At 40.8% G+C, this 18,181-nt stretch overlaps 1 protein-coding gene across 1 annotated transcript in view; it reads left to right on the top strand.

Annotated features, from left to right (window-relative positions):
• LOC139572434 (F-actin-uncapping protein LRRC16A-like) overlaps window positions 1-18,181 on the top strand; it is a 131,976-nt gene that overhangs the window by 110,470 nt on the left and 3,325 nt on the right. Inside the window, exons 19-26 of the mRNA XM_071395185.1 lie at window positions 1,003-1,069; window positions 2,997-3,190; window positions 9,694-9,803; window positions 10,158-10,629; window positions 11,547-11,589; window positions 12,155-12,397; window positions 13,578-13,733; window positions 17,672-17,820. Of these exons, the coding sequence (XP_071251286.1) occupies window positions 1,003-1,069; window positions 2,997-3,190; window positions 9,694-9,803; window positions 10,158-10,629; window positions 11,547-11,589; window positions 12,155-12,397; window positions 13,578-13,733; window positions 17,672-17,820 (1,434 nt within the window). The remainder of the gene's footprint in view (window positions 1-1,002; window positions 1,070-2,996; window positions 3,191-9,693; window positions 9,804-10,157; window positions 10,630-11,546; window positions 11,590-12,154; window positions 12,398-13,577; window positions 13,734-17,671; window positions 17,821-18,181) is intronic.

Raw genomic sequence — 18,181 nt, 5'->3', positions numbered from 1 at the left:
CCTGTTAGTTAGTATTCTGTCCTGTCAGTATTGATCCAGCAGTACACATCTCCTGTTAGTTAGTATTCTGTCCTGTCAGTATTGATCCAGTAGTACACATCTCCTGTTAGTTAGTATTCTGTCCTGTCAGTATTGATCCAGCAGTACACATCTCCTGTTAGTTAGTATTCTGTCCTGTCAGTATTGATCCAGCAGTACACATCTCCTGTTAGTTAGTATTCTGTCCTGTCAGTATTGATCCAACAGTACACATCTCCTGTTAGTTAGTATTCTGTCCTGTCAGTATTGATCCAACAGTACACATCTCCTGTTAGTTATTATTCTGTCCTGTCAGTATTGATCCAACAGTACACATCTCCTGTTAGTTAGTATTCTGTCCTGTCAGTATTGATCCAGCAGTACACATCTCCTGTTAGTTAGTATTCTGTCCTGTCAGTATTGATCCAGTAGTACACATCTCCTGTTAGTTAGTATTCTGTCCTGTCAGTATTGATCCAGCAGTACACATCTCCTGTTAGTTAGTATTCTGTCCTGTCAGTATTGATCCAGCAGTACACATCTCCTGTTAGTTAGTATTCTGTCCTGTCAGTATTGATCCAGCAGTACACATCTCCTGTTAGTTAGTATTCTGTCCTGTCAGTATTGATCCAGCAGTACACATCTCCTGTTAGTTAGTATTCTGTCCTGTTAATATTGGAGGTTTGATGCAGCAGTACACAGTTCTGTCCTCATTTTTGTTTTTGTTTTGTTTTGGCAACGCAATAAAGCAAGAGAGAAAAAAACACAAACAAGATAAAGATCACTTCATCTTTTATGCAAACTTGTATTGAAATGATGTGTTGAATTCAAATGCAGCGTTGACACATTACACTCAGTGAAGTGTGTTTTGTGTCTGTGGATTGAACTTGACATCCCAGTCTACTGTGAGAGGCTGAGTATCAGAAGGTGTTGTTGATAGCAGTGATGGCGTCTCGTATGAGTAGATATCTGTGCTCTTTCCAGATGACTCCCAGGTCCAAGAGGAAAAGCATCCACAGCAGAATGCTCCGTCCAGTGTCTCGAGCCTTCGGTGAGTCTCCTCGACCAAGCAGAACGCTAGTATCAGATCAACGTTATGACGAGTGGACCGGGACAGATTGTTGTTGTGTTACTACTACCTGTACTAGAAGCTAATAATAATGAACTAGATAATATACCTCTAGTTTTAGGTTCTGACAGAGAGCTGGTCTAGATAACATACCTCTAGTTTTAGGTTCTGACAGAGAGCTGGTCTAGATAACATCCCTCTAGTTTTAGGTTCTGACAGAGAGCTGGTCTAGATAATATACCTCTAGTTTTAGGTTCTGACAGAGAGCTGGTCTAGATAACATACCTCTAGTTTTAGGTTCTGACAGAGAGCTGGTTTAGATAACATCCCTCTAGTTTTAGGTTCTGACAGAGAGCTGGTCTAGATAACATACCTCTAGTTTTAGGTTCTGACAGAGAGCTGGTCTAGATGTCATACCTCTAGTTTTAGGTTCTGACAGAGAGCTGGTCTAGATAACATACCTCTAGTTTTAGGTTCTGACAGAGAGCTGGTCTAGATAACATACCTCTAGTTTTAGGTTCTGACAGAGAGCTGGTCTAGATAACAGACCTCTAGTTTTAGGTTCTGACAGAGAGCTGGTCTAGATAACATACCTCTAGTTTTAGGTTCTGACAGAGAGCTGGTCTAGATAACATACCTCTAGTTTTAGGTTCTGACAGAGAGCTGGTCTAGATAACATCCCTCTAGTTTTAGGTTCTGACAGAGAGCTGGTCTAGATAACATACCTCTAGTTTTAGGTTCTGACAGAGAGCTGGTCTAGATAACATCCCTCTAGTGTTAGGTTCTGACAGAGAGCTGGTCTAGATAACATCCCTCTAGTTTTAGGTTCTGACAGAGAGCTGGTTTAGATAATATAACTCTAGTTTTAGGTTCTGACAGAGAGCTGGTCTAGATAACATCCCTCTAGTTTTAGGTTCTGACAGAGAGCTGGTCTAGATAACATATCTCTAGTTTTAGGTTCTGACAGAGAGCTGGTCTAGATAACATCCCTCTAGTTTTAGGTTCTGACAGAGAGCTGGTCTAGATAATATACCTCTAGTTTTAGGTTCTGACAGAGAGCTGGTCTAGATAACATCCCTCTAGTTTTAGGTTCTGACAGAGAGCTGGTCTAGATAATATACCTCTAGTTTTAGGTTCTGACAGAGAGCTGGTCTAGATAACATACCTCTAGTTTTAGGTTCTGACAGAGAGCTGGTCTAGATAACATACCTCTAGTTTTAGGTTCTGACAGAGAGCTGGTTTAGATAACATCCCTCTAGTTTTAGGTTCTGACAGAGAGCTGGTCTAGATAACATACCTCTAGTTTTAGGTTCTGACAGAGAGCTGGTTTAGATAACATACGTCTAGTTTTAGGTTCTGACAGAGGGCTGGTTTAGATAACATCCCTCTAGTTTTAGGTTCTGACAGAGAGCTGGTCTAGATAACATACCTCTAGTTTTAGGTTCTGACAGAGAGCTGGTCTAGATAACATACCTCTAGTTTTAGGTTCTGACAGAGAGCTGGTTTAGATAACATACCTCTAGTTTTAGGTTCTGACAGAGAGCTGGTTTAGATAACATACCTCTAGTTTTAGGTTCTGACAGAGAGCTGGTCTAGATATCATCCCTCTAGTTTTAGGTTTTGACAGAGAGCTGGTCTAGATAATATACCTCTAGTTTTAGGTTCTGACAGAGAGCTGGCTTCTTTTTTTATATAACTATGCTTTAGATAGAAGAAGACATTTATAAATGCAGAAATGTGTTTTGTGAAGTGTGTTTCATGACATAGTGTTACTAGTAAGATAATAAACGTATGAGTTAACTAAATATGATACATATGAACTGCAAAATGCTTACTTATTCATAATGTACCGTATGTACAGTATGTACTCCTCTGACCTGTCTATAACCTGTGACCTATGACCTTGTAGAGATGGAGTTTGACCTTGACAAGGCCCTGGAAGATGTTCCTATCCACACAGAGGACCTCCCTACTCCTACCCTCTCTAGGTTAGAGAAGAGAGGGGCCATGGGAGAACTGCCCTCAGACGAGGCCAAGAAGCTGCAGCACTTCACCAAACTACGGCCTCGCAGGAACAAGAAGATGCAGTCCAGTAAGATACCGGTGAGTAGCACCACTGTGATTTACTGCTGGGGAAATGAGCAGGACAGCAACAGTCCGTAAGGTAGATGTCAATGATTTAGTTCTAACAAGAACCTCAGAGTAAGAACCTTTTGGAGTATGGTGTTTATTTTAGAACCAAGTTCTACTCTTGTTCTCAAACACACAACTAGTCCTCTCTTACTTTATGAAGTAGTTTATCTGGCATGGTGTTATAACAACCCTGTATTGGTATGGTGTTATAACAACCCTGTATTGGTATGGTGTTATAACAACCCTGTAGTGGTATGGTGTTATAACAACCCTGTATTGTCATGGTGTTATAACAACCCTGTAGTGTCATGGTGTTATAACAACCCTGTATTGGTATGGTGTTATAACAACCCTGTATTGTCATGGTGTTATAACAACCCTGTATTGTCATGGTGTTATAACAACCCTGTATTGGTATGGTGTTATAACAACCCTGTAGTGTCATGGTGTTATAACAACCCTGTATTGGTATGGTGTTATAACAACCCTGTATTGTCATGGTGTTATAACAACCCATGACACTCATGGTGTTATAACAACCCTGTATTGTCATGGTGTTATAACAACCCTGTAGTGGCATGGTGTTATAACAACCCTGTAGTGGCATGGTGTTATAACAACCCTGTAGTGGTATGGTGTTATAACAACCCTGTAGTGTCATGGTGTTATAACAACCCTGTAGTGTCATGGTGTTATAACAACCCTGTATTGTCATGGTGTTATAACAACCCTGTAGTGGTATGGTGTTATAACAACCCTGTAGTGGCATGGTGTTATAACAACCCTGTAGTGTCATGATGTTATAACAACCCTGTAGTGGTATGGTGTTATAACAACCCTGTAGTGGTATGGTGTTATAACAACCCTGTAGTGGCATGGTGTTATAACAACCCTGTAGTGGCATGGTGTTATAACAACCCTGTAGTGGTATGGTGTTATAACAACCCTGTATTGGTATGGTGTTATAACAACCCTGTATTGTCATGGTGTTATAACAACCCTGTATTGGCATGGTGTTATAACAACCCTGTATTGTCATGGTGTTATAACAACCCTGTATTGTCATGGTGTTATAACAACCCTGTAGTGGCATGGTGTTATAACAACCCTGTATTGGTATGGTGTTATAACAACCCTGTAGTGGTATGGTGTTATAACAACCCTGTATTGTCATGGTGTTATAACAACCCTGTATTGTCATGGTGTTATAACAACCCTGTATTGTCATGGTGTTATAACAACCCTGTAGTGGCATGGTGTTATAACAACCCTGTAGTGGCATGGTGTTATAACAACCCTGTAGTGGTATGGTGTTATAACAACCCTGTATTGGTATGGTGTTATAACAACCCTGTAGTGGCATGGTGTTATAACAACCCTGTAGTGGCATGGTGTTATAACAACCCTGTATTGGTATGGTGTTATAACAACCCTGTAGTGGTATGGTGTTATAACAACCCTGTAGTGGTATGGTGTTATAACAACCTTGTATTGTCATGGTGTTATAACAACCCTGTATTGTCATGGTGTTATAACAACCCTGTAGTGGTATGGTGTTATAACAACCCTGTATTGTCATGGTGTTATAACAACCCTGTAGTGTCATGGTGTTATAACAACCCTGTATTGGTATGGTGTTATAACAACCCTGTAGTGTCATGGTGTTATAACAACCCTGTAGTGGCATGGTGTTATAACAACCCTGTAGTCTCATGGTGTTATAACAACCCTGTATTGTCATGGTGTTATAACAACCCTGTAGTGGTATGGTGTTATAACAACCCTGTAGTGGCATGGTGTTATAACAACCCTGTATTGGTATGGTGTTATAACAACCCTGTAGTGGTATGGTGTTATAACAACCCTGTATTGTCATGGTGTTATAACAACCCTGTATTGTCATGGTGTTATAACAACCCATGACACTCATGGTGTTATAACAACCCTGTAGTGGTATGGTGTTATAACAACCCTGTAGTGGTATGGTGTTATAACAACCCTGTATTGTCATGGTGTTATAACAACCCATGACACTCATGGTGTTATAACAACCCTGTAGTGGTATGGTGTTATAACAACCCTGTAGTGGTATGGTGTTATAACAACCCTGTATTGTCATGGTGTTATAACAACCCATGACACTCATGGTGTTATAACAACCCTGTAGTGGTATGGTGTTATAACAACCCTGTAGTGGTATGGTGTTATAACAACCCTGTATTGTCATGGTGTTATAACAACCCATGACACTCATGGTGTTATAACAACCCTGTAGTGGTATGGTGTTATAACAACCCTGTATTGTCATGGTGTTATAACAACCCTGTATTGTCATGGTGTTATAACAACCCTGTAGTGGCATGGTGTTATAACAACCCTGTATTGGTATGGTGTTATAACAACCCTGTAGTGGTATGGTGTTATAACAACCCTGTATTGTCATGGTGTTATAACAACCCTGTATTGTCATGGTGTTATAACAACCCTGTATTGTCATGGTGTTATAACAACCCTGTAGTGGCATGGTGTTATAACAACCCTGTAGTGGCATGGTGTTATAACAACCCTGTAGTGGTATGGTGTTATAACAACCCTGTATTGGTATGGTGTTATAACAACCCTGTATTGTCATGGTGTTATAACAACCCTGTAGTGGTATGGTGTTATAACAACCCTGTATTGTCATGGTGTTATAACAACCCTGTAGTGGCATGGTGTTATAACAACCCTGTAGTGGCATGGTGTTATAACAACCCTGTATTGGTATGGTGTTATAACAACCCTGTAGTGGTATGGTGTTATAACAACCCTGTATTGTCATGGTGTTATAACAACCCTGTATTGTCATGGTGTTATAACAACCCATGACACTCATGGTGTTATAACAACCCTGTAGTGGTATGGTGTTATAACAACCCTGTAGTGGTATGGTGTTATAACAACCCTGTATTGTCATGGTGTTATAACAACCCATGACACTCATGGTGTTATAACAACCCTGTAGTGGTATGGTGTTATAACAACCCTGTAGTGGTATGGTGTTATAACAACCCTGTATTGTCATGGTGTTATAACAACCCATGACACTCATGGTGTTATAACAACCCTGTAGCGGTATGGTGTTATAACAACCCTGTATTGTCATGTTGTTATAACAACCCTGTATTGTCATGGTGTTATAACAACCCTGTAGTGGCATGGTGTTATAACAACCCTGTAGTGGCATGGTGTTATAACAACCCTGTAGTGGTATGGTGTTATAACAACCCTGTAGTGGTATGGTGTTATAACAACCCTGTAGTGGTATGGTGTTATAACAACCCTGTATTGTCATGGTGTTATAACAACCCTGTAGTGGTATGGTGTTATAACAACCCTGTAGTTATATGGTGTTATAACAACCCTGTAGTGGCATGGTGTTATAACAACCCTGTATTGTCATGGTGTTATAACAACCCATGACACTCATGGTGTTATAACAACCCTGTAGTGGCATGGTGTTATAACAACCCTGTAGTGGTATGGGGTTATAACAACCCTGTAGTGGCATGGTGTTATAACAACCCTGTATTGGTATGGTGTTATAACAACCCTGTAGTGGTATGGTGTTATAACAACACTGTAGTGGTATGGTGTTATAACAACCCTGCCGTGTCATGATGTTATAACAACCCTGTATTGTAATGGTGTTATAACAGCCCTGTATTGTCATGGTGTTATAACAACCCTGTAGTGGCATGGTGTTATAACAACCCTGTATTGTCATGGTGTTATAACAACCCTGTATTGGTATGGTGTTATAACAACCCTGTAGTGGTATGGTGTTATAACAACCCTGTATTGTCATGGTGTTATAACAACCCTGTAGTGGCATGGTGTTATAACAACCCTGTAGTGTCATGGTGTTATAACAACCCTGTATTGTCATGGTGTTATAACAACCCTGTAGTGTCATGATGTTATAACAACCCTGTAGTGTCATGGTGTTATAACAACCCTGTATTGTCATGGTGTTATAACAACCCTGTAGTGTCATGGTGTTATAACAACCCTGTAGTGGTATGGTGTTATAACAACCCTGTAGTGTCATGATGTTATAACAACCCTGTAGTGTCATGGTGTTATAACAACCCTGTATTGTCATGGTGTTATAACAACCCTGTAGTGTCATGATGTTATAACAACCCTGTATTGTCATGGTGTTATAACAACCCTGTAGTGGTATGGTGTTATAACAACACTGTAGTGGTATGGTGTTATAACAACCCTGTATTGTCATGGTGTTATAACAACCCATGACACTCATGGTGTTATAACAACCCTGTAGTGGTATGGTGTTATAACAACCCTGTATTGTCATGGTGTTATAACAACCCTGTATTGTCATGGTGTTATAACAACCCATGACACTCATGGTGTTATAACAACCCTGTAGTGGCATGGTGTTATAACAACCCTGTAGTGGTATGGTGTTATAACAACCCTGTAGTGGTATGGTGTTATAACAACCCTGTAGTGGTATGGTGTTATAACAACCCTGTAGTGGTATGGTGTTATAACAACCCTGTATTGTCATGGTGTTATAACAACCCTGTAGTGGTATGGTGTTATAACAACCCTGTAGTTATATGGTGTTATAACAACCCTGTAGTGGCATGGTGTTATAACAACCCTGTATTGTCATGGTGTTATAACAACCCATGACACTCATGGTGTTATAACAACCCTGTAGTGGCATGGTGTTATAACAACCCTGTAGTGGTATGGGGTTATAACAACCCTGTAGTGGCATGGTGTTATAACAACCCTGTATTGGTATGGTGTTATAACAACCCTGTAGTGGTATGGTGTTATAACAACACTGTAGTGGTATGGTGTTATAACAACCCTGCCGTGTCATGATGTTATAACAACCCTGTATTGTAATGGTGTTATAACAGCCCTGTATTGTCATGGTGTTATAACAACCCTGTAGTGGCATGGTGTTATAACAACCCTGTATTGTCATGGTGTTATAACAACCCTGTATTGGTATGGTGTTATAACAACCCTGTAGTGTCATGGTGTTATAACAACCCTGTATTGTCATGGTGTTATAACAACCCTGTAGTGGCATGGTGTTATAACAACCCTGTAGTGTCATGGTGTTATAACAACCCTGTATTGTCATGGTGTTATAACAACCCTGTAGTGTCATGATGTTATAACAACCCTGTAGTGTCATGGTGTTATAACAACCCTGTATTGTCATGGTGTTATAACAACCCTGTAGTGTCATGGTGTTATAACAACCCTGTAGTGGTATGGTGTTATAACAACCCTGTAGTGTCATGATGTTATAACAACCCTGTAGTGTCATGGTGTTATAACAACCCTGTATTGTCATGGTGTTATAACAACCCTGTAGTGTCATGATGTTATAACAACCCTGTATTGTCATGGTGTTATAACAACCCTGTAGTGGTATGGTGTTATAACAACACTGTAGTGGTATGGTGTTATAACAACCCTGTATTGTCATGGTGTTATAACAACCCTGTATTGTCATGGTGTTATAACAACCCTGTAGTGGTATGGTGTTATAACAACACTGTAGTGGTATGGTGTTATAACAACCCTGTCGTGTCATGATGTTATAACAACCCTGTATTGTAATGGTGTTATAACAGCCCTGTATTGTCATGGTGTTATAACAACCCTGTAGTGGCATGGTGTTATAACAACCCTGTATTGTCATGGTGTTATAACAACCCTGTATTGGTATGGTGTTATAACAACCCTGTAGTGGTATGGTGTTATAACAACCCTGTATTGTCATGGTGTTATAACAACCCTGTAGTGGCATGGTGTTATAACAACCCTGTAGTGTCATGGTGTTATAACAACCCTGTATTGTCATGGTGTTATAACAACCCTGTAGTGTCATGATGTTATAACAACCCTGTAGTGTCATGGTGTTATAACAACCCTGTAGTGTCATGGTGTTATAACAACCCTGTAGTGTCATGGTGTTATAACAACCCTGTAGTGGTATGGTGTTATAACAACCCTGTAGTGTCATGATGTTATAACAACCCTGTAGTGTCATGGTGTTATAACAACCCTGTATTGTCATGGTGTTATAACAACCCTGTAGTGTCATGATGTTATAACAACCCTGTAGTCTCATGGTGTTATAACAACCCTGTATTGTCATGGTGTTATAACAACCCTGTATTGTCATGGTGTTATAACAACCCTGTATTGGTATGGTGTTATAACAACCCTGTATTGTCATGGTGTTATAACAACCCTGTAGTGTCATGGTGTTATAACAACCCTGTAGTGTCATGGTGTTATAACAACCCTGTATTGTCATGGTGTTATAACAACCCTGTATTGTCATGGTGTTATAACAACCCTGTAGTGTCATGGTGTTATAACAACCCTGTAGTGTCATGGTGTTATAACAACCCTGTATTCTTACTTCACAGCAGATCAGCAGCACCACGTCTCAGGACGGAGAGCAGAACGGCCTGCATGGAAGGGTTGATGAGGGGGTGGACGAGTTCTTCTCCAAGAAAGTCACCAAGATGGACTCCAGGTAAACGTTACGACTCATCACTATGAACAATTACTTGTCCTCTTGCTCTTTCATCCATGTTTATATTGAAAAGGTTAACTTTCTCTCTCTCCCTCCCTCTCTCATTCCACCCTCTCTCCGTCTCTCACTCCTCTCTTTCGCTCTCCCTCTCTCTCTCACTCCCCCCTCTCTCCGTCTCTCACTCCTCTCTTTCGCTCTCCCTCTCTCTCACTCCCCCCTCTCTCCGTCTCTCAATCCTCTCTTTCGCTCTCCCTCTCTCTCACTCCCCCCTCTCTCCATCTCTCACTCCTCTCTTTCGCTCTCCCTCTCTCTCTCACTCCCCCCTCTCTCCTTCCCCCTCCTTCCCCCTCTCAGACGTTCCCTAAAGACTTCAGACTCCCAGGATGGGGAGAAGAAGAAGAGTAAAGGAGGTTTCCTCAACCTCATCAAGTCTCGCACCTCCAAGTCTTCAGACAAAGACAAGTCAGAGAAGAACCAGTCTACTCCAGCTCCAGCCGTAACCCCAGCTCCAGTAACCACCGTCCCCGAGGGGCCTTCCTCCCCTAAGACCTCCCTGAAGAACCAAGCTCCAGAACCACCAACCAAGGTCAAGGAGGCCAAGACCCAGCCCACTCATCCCAGCCAGGTCACCCAACCCCTGGACTGCAGCAGCAGCTCAGACAGGTCTGAGGAGCTACGGACCCCAGACTCCATGGATGAGGTGTCAGAGGGGGACAGTAAGGGTAGTCCCCAGGGAGGGAGGCGCTACGGGGTGCAGGTGATGGGGACTGGACTCCTGGCGGAGATGAAGGCCAAGCAGGAGAGACGGACCTTCGGATCACATAAGGTCAGTACTGGTGAATCAAAAGTAATATATTACTGTAACTACATATGCCTGTACTGGTGAATCAAAAGTAATATATTACAGTAATATATTACTGTATTACTGTAATATATTACTGTAACTCTCTGAACTGGTTTATATACTGAACAAAAATATACCACACAGTTTAAACTATTTTACTGAGTTACAATTCATATCAGGAAATCATTCCATTGAAATTAAATGAATTAGGCCCTAATCTGTTGAAGCACCTTTGGCAACGATTTCAGCCTCGAGTCGTCTTGGGTATGACGCTACAAGCTTGGCACACCTGTATTTGGGGAGTTTCTCTCATTCTTCTCTGCAGATCCTCTCAAGCTCTGTCATGTTGGATGAGGAGCGTCGCTGCACAGATATTTACAGCAGGTTTTCATCAAGGATCTCTCTATACTTTGCTCTGTTCATCTTTCCCTCGATTCTGACTAGTATCCCAGTCCCTGCCACTGAAAAACATCCCCACAGCATGATGCTGCCACCACCATGGTTCACGGTAGGGATGGTGCCAGGTTTCCTCCAGACGTGACGCTTGGCATTCAGGCCAAAGAGTTCAATCTTGGTTTCATCAGACCAGAGAATCTTGTTTCTCATGGTCTGAGAATCCTTTAGGTGCCTTTTGGCAAACTCCAAGCGGCCTGTCATGTGCCATCTGTTGGCGGGGTCATGGTGCTGGGCTGTATGGTTGGACCTCAGCCCAGTCACTCTGTTACACTACAGCGCCACCTGCTGCTGGAAAGAAATACAGCACTACACTTATTGTATTGTATTCTAAGAGGTAGCCGGGACGCTAAGTAGCTAGGAGACAGTAACGTCCACAGTATTAGTAGGTTGCTCTATAGTAGATGCTGTGACTGAACCCAGGGTTGTCTGTCTGTCTCCCCCAGGACCAGTACGACCAGTCGTCCAGTCCAGACAGCAGTGGCAGCGGTGAGTTCATCTCTACTGCCTTGTTTATGTTTACAGAGTGGGAATCACATGACGTGGGAGACTGTATTTCCTGAACCACAGATGTGTATTGATCCACCCTGACTGCCTTTTATTTAGACTGTCAAATTGACAGCTTATCTTGGACATGAACTCATGCATGTGACCGTGACTGAAGGTAATGAAGTTAGCACAGTTAGTGACTGAAGGAGAAGACTCGTTTTGTGAATCATTTGTGAATCATTTGTGAATCATTTGTGTGACTTGTTGCCTTCTGTGTGTCCCGGGAATGGCCATGTGTGCCCGACTATATAGCCTCGCTACTGTTATTTTATTGTTGCTGCTTAATTAGTTGTTATTTATCTATTTTTTTAAATTTGATTTATTTATTTTTTACTTCAGTTTATTTTAGTAAATACTTTCTTAACACTTATTTTTCTTAAATCTGCGTTGTTGGTTAAGGGCTTGTAAGTAAACATTTCACTGTAAGGTCTACCTACACCTGTTGTATTCAGTGCATGTGACAAATAACATTTTGATTTGATTATGTGTGTGTGTGTGTGAGCAGTGAAGGGCCAGCCTATCCCAACAGAGAGCAGGTCTCCGGGTGTCTCCAAGGCAGAGGGGGTGGTGGTCGTCGGCTCCCCAGAGAAGAGCCCTCGTGGTGGGGAGGCCAAACCAGAGACGGTCCCTAGGAACCGCATTACCTCCAGTTCCAGTCCTAAGCCCCCTCTTCAGGGTACCAAGCCAGCCCTCGCTGCCCGACCCTCCATCCTTCAGAAGCCGCGCACCAGCAGTAGCAGGAGCACAGGTAGGCCTGTAATATGCAGCATTGAGATGTACACATATACTGGATATTCTTAGGTGAAATGGGCTATATAGGATTTGTAGTTCTTTGACTTTGTGCAATGAATTTACCAGCTATGAAACAAAATGGCCCTAAATACTTTGAAAACAGCTACTGCAGCATTTAGTTGACTATAAATGTGATCATACTTGACTATTTTTATTCCCAAATGCACTGTGGAGCCAACCACCCGCCACAGTGGCCGGTGAGATAGACTCACATTTGGCAGGGTGTGTGTGTTAATTCTAGGCCCTGTTGGTAGAGTATGGAGCATTTACATAACACAGATTGGTACTGTATTTGTGTTTTATTCCTGTGGTATAGTGAACAGCCAGGAGCATAGATACAGTATGGATCAGAGAAACAAAATATATATATGTTTTATTCCTGTGGAATGGAGGACAGGAGCATAGATACAGTATAACGTGGCTGGAGACAACAACGCTGAATAAATGAGGCCATGTCTGATCACTAGGAGCAGCAAGCAGTGGTCTTATCACTGTAGAGTATGGAGAATCACCACCTGCCAGGACCATAGACTGGGTTCATTGGGTGTGGACTTACGCCCCGAGGGGGGATACTGGGACACTATCTAGCCCCTGGATGTTAAAGATCTAGAACTATCTAGCCCCTGGATGTTAAAGATCTAGAACTATGTAGCCCCTGGATGTTAAAGATCTAGAAATATCTAGTCCCTGGATGTTAAAGATCTAGAACTATCTAGCCCCTGGATGTTAAAGATCTAGAACTATCTAGCCCCTGGATGTTAAAGATCTAGAACTATCTAGCCCCTGGATGTTAAAGATCTAGAACTATCTAGCCCCTGGATGTTAAAGATCTAGAACTATCTAGCCCCTGGATGTTAAAGATCTAGAACTATCTAGCCCCTGGATGTTAAAGCTGATCTAGTGATAGTGTAATAGTAATATTCTGGGGCCTGAGGCTGGACACCTTCTGCCTTTCAATAGACCACAGATCTTCACCTGGGATGCCAACTAATCTGGCTTCCTGTCGCAGTCATCAACGACATAAACAACAATAAATGATATATCTTAACCTGGAAATTTGACACACACCTGTCCTGGTTTTGGGCCAATAGAAACCTTGATGTAGTTCTGATAGTGTTTCTCTTTCTGTCTGCCAGATGAGGTCTGTGTCTCCCCTGGAGGGAACGTGTCTCCCAAGGGGGCAATGCTGCCTTACAGCCTGAAGAGGGTCCCCTTGGACAAGGACAAGGAGGGACAGGGCAGTCCTCTACTGGGGGGCACGGGGACCAACAAAAACCCCTCTGCTCAGGCAGGTAGGTTACCTTTACCCATCCAGGTAGGAACAGACCTAGTCTCGCACTATCATACACATCAGGTGTCGTTCATCACTTTGCGGTTGAGGAAGCCTTGGAGGGAAAGGCTATTTAGCCCTGAAGCGCAGGCCTCTGTTTCCCTCGAACTGTATCTGTTCTCAGTAGAGAGAGAGATGTGGTTTTCTTCATAGATAGATAGGCTAGGATTTATCTCTGTGGTTTTCCTCAGATAGATAGGCTAGGATGTATCTCTGTGGTTTTCTTCATAGATAGATAGGCTAGGATTTATCTCTGTGGTTTTCTTCATAGATAGATAGGCTAGGATGTATCTCTGTGGTTTTCCTCATAGATAGATAGGCTAGGATTTGTCCTTGTGGTTTTCCTCATAGATAGATAGGCTAGGATGTATCTCTGTGGTTTTCCTCATAGATAGATAGGCTAGGATTTGTCCTTGTGGTTTTCCTCATAGATAGATAGGCTAGGATTTGTCCTTGTGGTTTTCTTCATAGATAGATAGGCTAGGATGTATCTCTGTGGTTTTCCTCATAGATAGATAGGCTAGGATGTATCTCTGTGGTTTTCTTCATAGATAGATAGGCTAGGATTTGTCCTTGTGGTTTTCTTCATAGATAGATAGGCTCGGATGTATCTCTGTGGTTTTCTTCATAGATAGATAGGCTAGGATTTGTCTCCGTTAGTGGAATTCCCACAAGAGAGTAACGGTTAATGTGATTGGATGTTAATTATTTGACTAGGCTACCTGTATTTGACATTGTGTTGTTATTTCGCTGAACACTAGATGGTTTCAGTTTATTTTTGGCAGTGAAATGATGATACTCAGGCGAGAAAAAAACCTCACCCAAATGTATAGCCCCGTTGGAAAAAATAAATGGACTGTTTGAAAATGTGAAGAATATATATATATATATATATATATATATATATATATATATATATATATATATATATATATATAAAAAAAAAAATGTATATATATATATTTTCTTTTAAATGTGAATCACATTTTTATTTGACGTACCCCCGACAACATTGCGCGTACTCCAGTTTGGGAATACCTGCTGTAGATGATATGGCTATAACACACTCTATAACACACTCTATAACACACTCTATAACACACTATATAACACACTCTATAACACACTCTATAACACACTCTATAACACACTCTATAGCACACTCTATAACACACTCTATAACACACTCTATAACACACTCTATAACACACTCTATAACACACTCTATAACACACTCTATAACACACTCTATAACACACTCTATAACACACTCTATAACACACTCTATAACACACTCTATAACACACTCTATAACACACTCTATAACACACTCTATAACACACTCTATAACACACTCTATAGCACACTCTATAACACACTCTATAACACACTCTATAACACACTCTATAACACACTCTATAACACACTCTATAACACACTCTATAACACACTCTATAACACACTCTATAACACACTCTATAGCACACTCTATAACACACGCTATAACACACACTATAATACACTCTACTACACACTCTATAACACACTATATAACACACTCTATAACACACTCTATAACACACTCTATAACACACTATATAACACACTCTATAGCACACTCTATAACACACTCTATAACACACGCTATAACACACACTATAATACACTCTACTACACACTCTATAACACACTATATAACACACTCTATAACACACTCTATAACACACTCTATAACACACTATATAACACCCTCTATAACACACTCTACTACACACTCTATAACACACACTATAACACACTCTATAACACACTCTATAACACACTCTATAACACACTCTATAACACACTCTATAGCACACTCTATAACACACACTATAACACACTCTATAACACACTCTATAGCACACTCTATAACACACTCTATAGCACACTCTATAACACACTCTATAGCACACTCTATAGCACACTCTATAACACACTCTATAACACACTCTATAACACACTCTATAACACACTCTATAGCACACTCTATAACACACTCTATAACACACGCTATAACACACACTATAATACACTCTACTACACACTCTATAACACACTATATAACACACTCTATAACACACTCTATAACACACTCTATAACACACTATATAACACCCTCTATAACACACTCTACTACACACTCTATAACACACACTATAACACACTCTATAACACACTCTATAACACACTCTATAACACACTCTATAACACACTCTATAGCACACTCTATAACACACACTATAACACACTCTATAACACACTCTATAGCACACTCTATAACACACTCTATAGCACACTCTATAACACACTCTATAGCACACTCTATAGCACACTCTATAACACACTCTATAACACACTCTATAACACACTCTATAACACACTCTATAACACACTCTATAACACACTCTATAACACACTCTATAGCACACTCTATAGCACACTCTATAACACACTCTATAACACACTCTATAACACACTCTATAACACACTCTATAGCACACTCTATAACACACTCTATAGCACACTCTATAACACACTCTATAACACACTCTATAACACACTCTATAACACACTATATAACACACTCTATAACACACTATATAACACACTCTATAACACACTCTATAACACACTCTATAACACACTCTATAGCACACTCTATAACACACGCTATAACACACACTATAATACACTCTACTACACACTCTATAACACACTATATAACACACTCTATAACACACTCTATAACACACTCTATAGCACACTCTATAACACACTCTATAACACACTCTATAACACACTCTATAACACACTCTATAGCACACTCTATAACACACTCTATAACACACTCTATAACACACTCTATAGCACACTCTATAACACACTCTATAGCACACTCTATAGCACACTCTATAGCACACTCTATAACACACTCTATAACACACTCTATAACACACACTATAACACACACTATAATACACTCTACTACACACTCTATAACACACTCTATAACACCCTCTATAACACACTCTACTACACACGCTATAACACACACTATAATACACTCTACTACACACTCTATAACACACTATATAACACCCTCTATAACACACTCTACTACACACTCTATAACACACTATATAACACACTATATAACATCCTCTATAACACACTCTACTACACACACTATAACACACACTATAACACACTCTATAACACACTCTACTACACACTCTATAACACACTATATAACACACTATATAACATCCTCTATAACACACTCTACTACACACTCTATAACACACACTATAACACACTCTATAACACACTCTACTACACACTCTATAACACTCTATAACACACTCTATAACACACTCTACTACACACTCTACTACACACTCTATAACACTCTAACACACTCTATAACACTCTATAACACTCTATAACACACTATATAACACACTCTATAACACACTCTACTACACACTCTATAACACACTCTATAACACACTCTATTGCACAGCAACATTGCTCCTATGAACAGTCACTGAGGGCACCACAGACCACACTTCACCCCCAGTGCTAGTGAGGAGATTTAAATCATGTTCTATGGATCAAGATTGAATCTATTGATATGTTATTGATATGTTATTGATAGGCTACTCATTCTTTACAAACTCCATCAAAAAAGAACCACACATTGCCTACTTGTATTCTATTTTTAGCAGCACAGATGTGCTGAAAGACAAATTAGAATGAATTACTATGCCCTAATCGGATTGGCCCTGTGGCTAATTGAATGGCTAATTGATCAACGAGCACTAAAGACCAGCCTCCCTCCCTCCACCCTCTCCCTAGTGAATGTTCCAACAGAAGACGGTAGTGTGTTTGATTCTGATCAGGAAGCTGACAGGCCAATCGCAGAGCCCGACACGCCTGCCAATCACCTACCAGCACCGAACAGGAAGTGGGCGAGCACAAGAGCGGGAAGTCCCTCCCCTGTACTGGTTAGAAGAAGTTCTCCCTTTCCCTCCTCCTCTCTCACTTGTACCTTTTCATGATCTCTCATCTTGTCCCGTAGTTCAGGTCAGACTGCAGTGGGATTCATTATTGGAGCTTCTGGATGTCATTTGATTGATAGTGATGGCTTATAATTGAAGGAAGCTTTTACCAAAATGAATCTACCATATCGCCTAGTGATCTTTCTCCAACTGGCACCTGAGGCAGAACGTTATCCGGGCTTCTCTTGGCTTCACATACGTTCATATTTTTAGAACATGTCTTGATGCCAGTTGGAAAATGTGCTTCCTTTTCTTTAGAAAATGTGTTGGATTGATTCATCTTTCACAAGTTACTGTCTAGAACTGT

The sequence above is a fragment of the Salvelinus alpinus genome, chromosome 4 (assembly GCF_045679555.1).
Source record: "Salvelinus alpinus chromosome 4, SLU_Salpinus.1, whole genome shotgun sequence".
NCBI classification, from domain to species: Eukaryota; Metazoa; Chordata; class Actinopteri; order Salmoniformes; family Salmonidae; genus Salvelinus; species Salvelinus alpinus.
The sequence above is the reverse complement of the archived record's forward strand: the minus strand, read 5'-3'. Positions and strand labels throughout refer to the sequence as shown.